Genomic DNA, 10,000 nt, shown 5'->3' with positions numbered 1-10,000 from the left:
ACACATGGATGAAATGCAGTCTGTCATTTCTAGTAATGAGATGATTGAGATGCAAAAGTCAAACAATGGCGTTAGGATCATTTTGCAATCAAACTCTTCATTTGCTAGTCAAAGTGGTTGGAGGGATAGCCGTAATTCCATAGCTCACCCAAAACAATAGCATAACACCTTTTTGCAAAACAACTTAAAGGGACACTGTGTGAGATTTTTAGTTGTTTATTTCCAGAATTCATGCTGCCCATTCACTAGTGTTACCTTTTTCATGAATACTTACCAACAGCATCAAATTCTAAGTATTCATTATGACTGGAAAAATTGCACATTTTCATACATGAAAAGGGGGATCTTCGCCATTTTGCATTTCCAAAAATAGCCATTTTTAGCTGCTAAAATGACTGTACTTGGACCATACTAGAAAATATGTCTTTAATACTTATTAAACTTTCATGTAAAGATCAAATTTGGCAATAGGCAGCCCAATTTCAATAAGCAGCATAGTTGCAGTACCTTTTTTGACCGTTTCCTGCACAGTGTCCCTTTAAGAAAATACATTTGCAGTTCCTATCTTTCCAGAGGACCTAGTAAAGGTGGTAGATGTTTGTTGTCAGGGTGGGCGCCTTAACCGTAAAGTGCTGGGGAAAACCCTGTGCATACATTAACACACACAAACGTAATGACACTTGAAATGCACGTACACGGAAACATTTACAAACACATAGACACACACCCACACATACATATGCATGCATGCACTGCAGACATGCATGGAAACTCTGGGACTCTGACTGGGTCCTATTCCAGGTTTCCACACTTGTATTTTGGGATGTCAGCCGGGTCTGAAGGCGCCGAAATGAAAACGGTGTAGTAGGAGCTTGCCTAAAATTATCAGCTGGCACCTGCCGTATATCTCAGAGACAACTTGATAGCACACTCTGGGGAAGCCAGTGGGCAAATGGGCTCGCAAAACGTTCTTGTCTTATTACAAAGAGGAAACACGCCCTCTCTCCGCTTCTGTCTCTGTGTCTCTCTCTGTCTCTCTTTCTCTCTCTCTCTCTCGGTGTGTCTCTGTCTCTCCGCCTCTCTCTCTCTCTCTCTCTCCGCCTCTCTCTCTCTCTCTCTCCTCTCCCTCTCCCTCTTCCTCTCCCTCTCTCTCCCTCTTTACCCCATGTCTTTGTAAGGCTCAGGGGGACACAAGTCTCGTTATTGTTGTCACTCCAGCAGAAAGCATCCTGTTTCTTCAACATTGCGGCATCGCTGGCATGTATATGTATCCTTGCCATAATAAGGGCTTATGTGGCAGCATGCAGGAGGGGGATAGGGATCGGGATGCACCTTCTTTTGCAGTACACACACACACGCACGCACGCACGCACGCACGCACGCACGCACGCACGCACGCACGCACGCACGCACGCACGCACGCACGCACGCACGCACGCACGCACGCACGCACGCACGCACGCACGCACACACACACACACACACACACACACACACACACACACACACACACACACACACACACACACACACACACACACACAGGGCCGCTGACCGCTTTCGCTGGGCCCAGGACAAAATCATCTGAAAGGGTCCCCTACCAAATAAATGCAATGTAATGTCACCCAATTCTGGGCCCCCAGGACAACATATACCCATACCCATTTGTCCCCCCTGTCGGCAGGCCTACACACACACACACACACACACACACACACACACACACACACACACACACACACACACACACACACACACACACACACACACACACACTGCTTACAGGAGCCGCTCTCTGTGGCCCACACATGTAGTGTTGTTGGGGTTTCTTCTGGGTTGCCTGTACATGATTAATAGATGGGCTTAAAAGACTAGTGATGTGGAGGTCTTTCCTGACTTACTTAGAAACACACACACACACACACACACACACACACACACACACACACACACACACACACACACACACACACACACACACACACACACACACACACACACACACACACACACACACACACACACACACACCCTGTCTCACAGGCCTGTACGTAAACAAAGCAGACGGGCATACACACACCCTTGTAGGTCTTAGGGTGCGTCCATTCAGTCCCATTTGTCAGGTATGTAAAGTATGTAAATACAATGGTGTGTTTTGCATTTAAATTCGCGTCGCGCAGCACACACACACACACCATGTACTTCACAGTCCATGCATGAACCAGATGGAGTGCTTTTCTTCTCACGAGTGTTTTTTTTGTTTTGTTTTTCTTCAGGGCCCATTACATATTGCTATTATTATCCTGATCCACACTCATCTCCCCTTTCCCACATGTACATTCATACATGAACACACAAGACACACTGTGCGAGAGATGCACATGAATTTAACCCTTGGCCACCGTGGGTGTGAGTGTTTACGTGTCTGTGTGACTGTGTGTACCCGTATGTCCGTATCCGTGTCGGTGTTTGTGTGTGTTTGTGTGTTTGTGTGTCTGCGCATGTGTGTATCTGCGCATGTGTGTATCTGTGCGTGTGTCTGTGTCTGCGTGTGTGTGTGTCTGTGAGCGTGTGTGTGTGTGTGTGTGTGTGTGTGTGTGTGTGTGTGTGTGTGTGTGTGTGTGTGTGTGTGTGTGTGTGTGTGTGTGTGTGTGTGTGTGTGTGTGTGTGTGTGTGTGTGTGTGTGTGTGTGTGTGTGTGTGTGTGTCCTTTGGACATTTGGAGATGTGACTCAGAGATCCCTGCAGGCTGTGTGGAACATGTACACGCATCGCATCACGGCCGGCTACATAAGACTCCTCCTCCTCCCACACCACTTTATTATGCTGCACTTGTTTTTTTGTTTTCCTGGTTCGTCCGGAGGACCCACACGTTATAAGTGGAAATGATGTGGATGTAGATGTGTATTGTTTTCCATATCCATTGTCTCTCTTGTCTTGCCCTATCTTGCACTCTTTCTCTCTCTCTCTCTCTCTCTCTCTCTCTCTCTCTCTCTCTCTCTCTCTCTCTCTCTCTCTCTCTCTCTCTCTCTCTCTCTCTCTCTCTCTCTCTCTCTCTCTCTCCCCATCTCTATATCACTCACCTCCTCTGTCTCACTTTCTCTCTCTACACCCCCCCCTCTCCTTCTCTCTCTCTCTCTCTCTCTCTCTCTCTCTCTGTCTCTCTCTTTCTCTCTCTTTCTCTTTCTCTTTCTCTTTCTCACTCACTCACTCACTCACTCACTCACTCACTCACTCACTCACTCACTCACTCACTCACTCACTCACTCACTCACTCACTCACTCACTCACTCACTCACTCACTCACTCACTCACACACACACACACTTACTCATGTTCTCTCTCTCTCTCTCTCACACACATCCCCTCTCCATTTCTCTTTGTCCTCCTCCTCTCATGCATGTCCTCAGCCTAGTGCAGTGATTCTCAAACTTGTTCAGACCAAGGACCATTTTGTCCCCCCAAAAATGTGCAGGGACCACCTGACAACTGAATTGACGCTTTATTTCGACACTAATTTTGATGCAGATCACTTTTTATTCACATTTACAAGCCTGTGTTATTGTGGTGAAAATATGACTTCAGACATTTTTGGCTTTTTTGATAATGTTACATGTAGTCTTCTGCTAGCTTGTCTTGGAAAAGTAGAAATTCCTTTGCGGAACACCTGAGCTCTGTCGCGGACCACCAGTGGTCCCCGGACCACACTTTGAGAATCACTGGCCTAATGTATGAAGCAGGGGGATAACAAGGCCAGGGGCTCTCCACCCGAGGGCCTGTAAGTAACAATGCTTGCACTCCGTGACCCACGTCCATGTGTCATATGTGACCTTAAAAAACACCCTACTCCACCTGGGAGACAGGGCAGCGCTCAGAGATGTGGGGAGGGGGAAAAAAAGATACGAGGAGGAGCTGCATTAACTATCCCTCTGACACACACACACACGCGCACACGCGTATGTGTACAAAAAAGCTGGATAATGCTCCTTCCCCTGGCGCACAGCCGCTGAGGAGTAGCCCTTTCGCCTCGCCTAGCCTCGCCTTCTGCCGTGCCACCAGCTGAGTCACTTGACGCTGGACTGGCCGGCACTATATATAGAGCAGCAGGGGGCTCGCCAACGCCCTCCTTTGGCTGGAGTCCGGTACTGCGGGCTGCTCTTCTCCGCAGGCTCCTCCACTGACCTACAATCCGGTTTAAAGACACAGGCACCGCAATAACAAACGCTGCCGCAGGTCGCAGGAAGGAAGTTCTGGGTCAGGCCGTGGTGACTTAGCTGTGGGAAAATGATGTTTGCCTTTATTTGGTTTTTTTTTAGTATTTGGTGACATTTTATTTTACGTTTTCTTTTTTAGTACTGCATATTTACATTTGTCAGCATGTCATTTATGATATAGTTACACTGCACGTATCCAACCATTATCCTTGAAGTACATGATGTTATGTTGTACATATCTTGAAAGTCAGTGTATGATGAATATGAAAAGTGAATATGACAGTAAAAAATAGTGTAATCTAAGATTTTTATTTTTAAATGACCATGGATGCTCAATGAAAGAGATTGGACAAGAGTGGGAAAGAGGCATATGATAGAATAAGCAAAGGAACTAAAGTCAGACTTTAAACCACTGGCCCACTAAGCCAAAGGTCAGTAACGACATTTGGCCAAATTGAGTTTAGACAGTGAATTGACTTTGTAAGTAATATGTCTTAATGTAATATGTCAGCACTGTTATGAAGGTCAATGAAGGCATCACTGTTATGATAAATGCAGCATCTTGGGCTTGGCAGTACGACAACATAGTTCACATAGTGTTCAAATAGTTCATGTGGTTATGGCGCGTTCCATTTTACATGACTGACCTTAGGTCCGATGAAAAAACAAACCATGTTGGATGCTTTCCATTTGCCGAAAGCTGCTAACAAGATACCCTTAGAAGTACATGACATTGCTTTTCCAAAAACTCTCATTATGCCCAATGCTGATGAAAAGACCAAATTCTAGATGCAGACCTCATAGCTCAAAGCGTCCTCGTAATGGGTCTGAGATTATCCTTGTTTTCCTGCTACGAGTTGTGCTATCTCTTAATCATTTATGTGCAGCATTCTCCTGGAGAACGGTAGCGTGAATGCTGTGGTTGAGGTTGGCTGTGGTTGGAGCAGGGCTATTCTGGGAAGGACTTGAAACACCTTGTTTCTGGGCTGAGATCTTTCTTTCTAACGCTTTATTCTGTCGTGTTTTAATCTGCAGGGATGATAGCAGTATCTTTGATGGGTTAATGGAAGAAGATGAGAAGGATAAAGCAAAACGGTGAGTTCCCTCAGAGGGAAAAAAGTATACAAGCAAGCAAGCACAGACACACGTGCGCACACAAATTCACACATACAGTGACACACACACACACATATAGAGCTCGAAAGTCCCGCCCCTTAGTTCCGTGTTTCACGGGACCTAAGCTGACCATCTAACAACATGGTAGAGAGTAAATATCTTCTGATCTCAGTCATGATATGCACTGGGCTACAAATATGCTGTTTAAGAGGCTAGATAAAGATTATTCATGCAGAAGTATCAATGTTTTGTTCCGAGGCCGTCGGCATGAAAAATGTGAAGAAACACAGCTTTCTTAAAAGTTTGGGGGTTCGTACGAAAAATTAAACAAAAATATCAGAAACAACATATATGGAGCTCGTGGCACAACTCGAAGGGGATCGAAATATCATTTTAATACCGCCATTGGATTACATGCTACGATTTTCGGCTAAAAACGCCGTTGAGGTCCCATGAAATCGGGGGAAGTGACGTCACTTTCGAGCTCTATTGGGAAATGAGCCTGGCTGGACATGAACCTTGGTCCTCAACACACACACACACACACACACACACACACACACACACACACACACACACACACACACACACACACACACACACACACACACACACACACACACACACACACACACACACACACACACACACACACACACACACACTCATATGCGCACTAGCATACACATTATCTATCTGCATCTAACACCCCTCGTCCTTACAGGCGGAGAAATAAAGCAAATTGATGGACAATGAAGAGTATTTATTGACATCAAAATGTTAGTCACCTGTGTTTGCACCAAATAAAAGATAAAAGATGAAGCTGCTGTGTGCTCCAACTCATCTCTCATAAGAGAAATCAAGTGTATAGCCGTCTGAGGGGCTTGACGCATGAGTGTAGCTCCTCTAGCACGGAGAAGCCAGCCACTAATTTAATAAAGCGCTCAAGATTGTGTACGCCAGAGTGAAATATGAGCCGATTTAGGCCACGCAGAGCTCCTAACACCCAGGCTATTAGTCAGTGAAGTGGGGTGCTTGATAAGACAACACTGGGGTAATACTCCACTTCTGGAAGACTATTAGGGGAGCACAGGGAACAGAACAGAAAGGACTAAAGCTGTGCTGAAGCTGTGTGTACATGAGCGTGCGTGCGTGCATTAGGGGTGGGTATAGGCAAAAAGGTTCACGATTCAGTGTGCATCAAGACACACATGCTACGATGCGATTCTATCACGATGCTTTGCGATATTTACTTCAGTAACTGTGTAAAAAGTGTTACTGTGTAGCATTCCTCAGTCAATGTATTTTATTAAAGCATTTTAGAATCTGTGAGAGAGCTTCCGCAACAACAGAAATATTACCTACTCTACTGAACAAAATGAGCCAGTGGCAAATTCAATTTTATCATTATTAAATAAGCGATTGTCATGAGCCAATATAGTATCGTGAAAATAAGTACTGCGATACATTGTCATGAATCGATGCTGTATATCGTGAAAATAAGTATCACGATGCATTGTCATGACGATTTTTTGCATGCACATGTGTTTGTTTGTGTATGTGGCTTTTATTAGTGTGTTCAAATTTGTATGTCCTCATGTGTGGGTACTTATTTGACCAGTTATCTGTGTGTGACCATTTTTCAATATTTGTGTACTTGTGTGTTTGTCCAGCGTTTAAGATGTGGGCCACTGTGGTAGGGTGGAAAATCAGTGCTGGGGTGTTCAACAATTGTATGCTTGAATGTACTGTATGTGTTAACAGCGTTTCTCGGAATAAGTCGGAGAAGAAGAGGCGAGACCAGTTCAATGTCCTCATTAAGGAACTGGGCACCATGTTGCCGGGCAACACCCGGAAGATGGACAAGTCCACCATATTGCAGAAGAGCATCGACTTTCTGCGCAAACACAAAGGTTTGAAAACTCTGCTCGTATCTTATTAGCCATCGTCACCATCACGGCCTCAGATGCCAGATAAAAAAAAGAAACTCGACGCTTATTTACATCCATTTTGTTGTCTCCTCTGACAGAAATCGCTGCCCAGTCGGAGTCGAGTGAGATCCGGCAAGACTGGAAGCCTCCGTTCCTTAGTAACGAGGAGTTCACACAGCTCATGCTGGAGGTAAGTGAAGCTCTTCCTACTTCCTGTTACCTCAGACAAGCCATCCCATCCTGTCTGTGGTGTTTTATCCAGAGCTCTTCATCATGTAGTGAGTAAGAGGATGAACTGCTGATATGATTTTGAAACATTACAAGAAGGTTGACAGCAAAACCCCTTGTTAGTATCACTTTAATGTGTGAAGACTAACTTTAACGCATTTGAGACATATTCACTTGAGGCCTTGAGACTAAGGACGGCCGCACATTGGCTCCGACAGCACTGCGGAGCACTTTCGCTTCCGACACACTATTCGGACCCCCAAACCCAATTTCACACGAACATAGTATTGATAGTCAATGGGCGGCGCCGACAATGGAAACAATGGAATCGAACTTTTGCGGAGCAGTGCTCAGCACTTTGTCGGAGCCGGTGTGCGGAAGCCCTTATTCATCAGGTTACATGAGTCAGACATTGTGCCTCATCAGACCATGAGTGGTTCATAGACATGTTGACTAGCTGAATATTGAAAGACATTGGTGTGCTAATGGTATTCAGGCATTGGGTCTGATTTCAGGCATGGAGCTGTTTGCCTGAATGCGAGGAAAAACATATGTCGGTCCATACGAAGCATATTTAATAAGAAAGGCTTGTCAATGCCAGAATGCTGTTGCTTTTGAATTAGCCAGACAGGTCAAATCGGGGCAACCAAAGATATTAGTCTAATATCATGGTTGTAGTAATAAGCTATAGACATCATCACTGAAATGCTCATCAGTTAAGTCCATCATGGTGACATTACAGTCGTGAGGGTGCTTTGTTAAAGGGGTATGCCACTATTTTGGGGCTTAATACAGTTAAAATCGTTGGCCAGGGTTTATAAAGGTGGTAAAGTGTCTTATTTTTCATGTAAGTCGTTGTCTTGCTTTAAGACAAGTTAAAAGAGGGAGCATGTCGCTAAGCTAGTGAAAGTCAATGGATCCGTGTAGCATGCTACAATGCTACACGGATCCATTGACTTTCACTAGCTTAGCGACATATTCCCTCTTTTAACTTGTCTTAAAGCAAGACAATGCTAAACATGAAAAATAAGACACTTTACCACCTTTATAAACCCCAGTCAACGATTTTAACTGTATTAAGCCCCAAAATAGTGGCATACCCCTTTAAGTTTGTAAAATGTGAGCAGTTCATTATAGTATACCTGACTTCTATGACCTCTAAGCTTTACCTTTCCCTTAAAAAGAGCTACATTTATCGCATTGAAAAAGTATTTGAAAGCACAAATTATTTTCATGTCGTCATTCAACGTGGTCTTAAATGGGCAACATTGAAGTGTTATATTTCAGGCTCTCCACTTAATGGCCTATTTAAAAGCAAAAACAGTCTTCATTCCTTCATTCATAGTCATTGTTAACGGCACATTGCACTTAACTAATTTACAATATTAAAAGTGATTTGTATTGTTGTGTCTGTGCTGCAGGCTTTAGATGGCTTCTTTCTGGCCATCATGACCGATGGCAACATCATCTATGTCTCAGAAAGCGTCACGTCGCTCCTGGAGCATCTGCCAGTGAGTATTGTGTGTGCACCTGTGTGTGCGCGCCTGTGTATGTGTTTGTGTGTGTGTGCACCTGTGTGTGCGCGCCTGTGTATGTGCTTGTGTGTGTGCGCCTGTGTATGTGCTTGTGTGTGTGTGCGCGCCTGTGTATGTGCTTGTGTGTGTGTGCGCCTGTGTGTGTGCACGCCCGTGTGTGCGTGTGTGTGTGTGTGTGCAAAGCAAGGTCTGCTCGGCGTTGGGTCGACACTTTGACGTGTTCCGATCCCCATTATACAACACCATAGTACACCTCGAGCTGGGACTGATGGGGTCAGTTTAGAGGGGTGAGGGACATCATGATGTGTCATTTGAGCAATAGGAGGACAGTTATATGGGAGAGGCGGCAGAGGCGAGACACAGGCACCAGAGAGGGCTGGTGGGGTGGGGAGGAGGGGATGGGGGCGGCAGCTTTCTAGGATTTACGGGAGCCTGTTGCTCTGTGGGCCTGCTCTGAGCACAACAGGAGCCAAGGCAACAACGGAGCTGCACATAACACTAGGACATCCAGAACAGATGTTGGCGTCAGGTCAGATCGAGATCTCTGTGTGTGTGTGTGTGTGTGTGTGTGTGTGTGTGTGTGTGTGTGTGTGTGTGTGTGTGTGCGTGTGCGTGTGAGAGGTTGTGTGCGACTGAGACACCAAGAGCGAGGGCGAGAGTTTGGGTGCAGTTATGAAAGCTCGCCTGATATCATTTCTCCTCCTCCTCCTCCTCCTCCCCTCTCTCTATCTCTCTCCCTCTCTCTCTACAGACGGACCTGGTAGACCAGAACCTGTTGAACTTCCTACCCGTGGGGGAGCACTCGGACGTCTACAAGGCCCTGTCCACGCACATCCTAGACGGGGAGGCGCTCACGCCAGAGTACCTAAAGAGTGAGTTCCCCCACAATCTTTCACCATTGTCCTCCATCTCGTTACATGATAGTCCTCTCTCTGTGTCTGACTGAAAGAGGGCTATTTGAGACATAATGCTTGATA

General features: G+C 45.6%; 1 protein-coding gene across 6 annotated transcripts in view; it reads left to right on the top strand.

The window, feature by feature from the left end:
* Window positions 1-10,000, top strand: part of clocka (clock circadian regulator a) — a 98,493-nt gene that overhangs the window by 58,745 nt on the left and 29,748 nt on the right. For all 6 annotated transcript variants that reach the window (XM_063201349.1, XM_063201352.1, XM_063201348.1 and 3 more), the window contains exons 5-9: window positions 5,249-5,308; window positions 7,094-7,242; window positions 7,359-7,450; window positions 8,910-8,999; window positions 9,775-9,895. In XM_063201349.1, the coding sequence (XP_063057419.1) occupies window positions 5,249-5,308; window positions 7,094-7,242; window positions 7,359-7,450; window positions 8,910-8,999; window positions 9,775-9,895 (512 nt within the window). The remainder of the gene's footprint in view (window positions 1-5,248; window positions 5,309-7,093; window positions 7,243-7,358; window positions 7,451-8,909; window positions 9,000-9,774; window positions 9,896-10,000) is intronic.

Source organism: Engraulis encrasicolus, chromosome 6, assembly GCF_034702125.1.
Source record: "Engraulis encrasicolus isolate BLACKSEA-1 chromosome 6, IST_EnEncr_1.0, whole genome shotgun sequence".
NCBI classification, from domain to species: domain Eukaryota; kingdom Metazoa; phylum Chordata; class Actinopteri; order Clupeiformes; family Engraulidae; genus Engraulis; species Engraulis encrasicolus.
The sequence above is the reverse complement of the archived record's forward strand: the minus strand, read 5'-3'. Positions and strand labels throughout refer to the sequence as shown.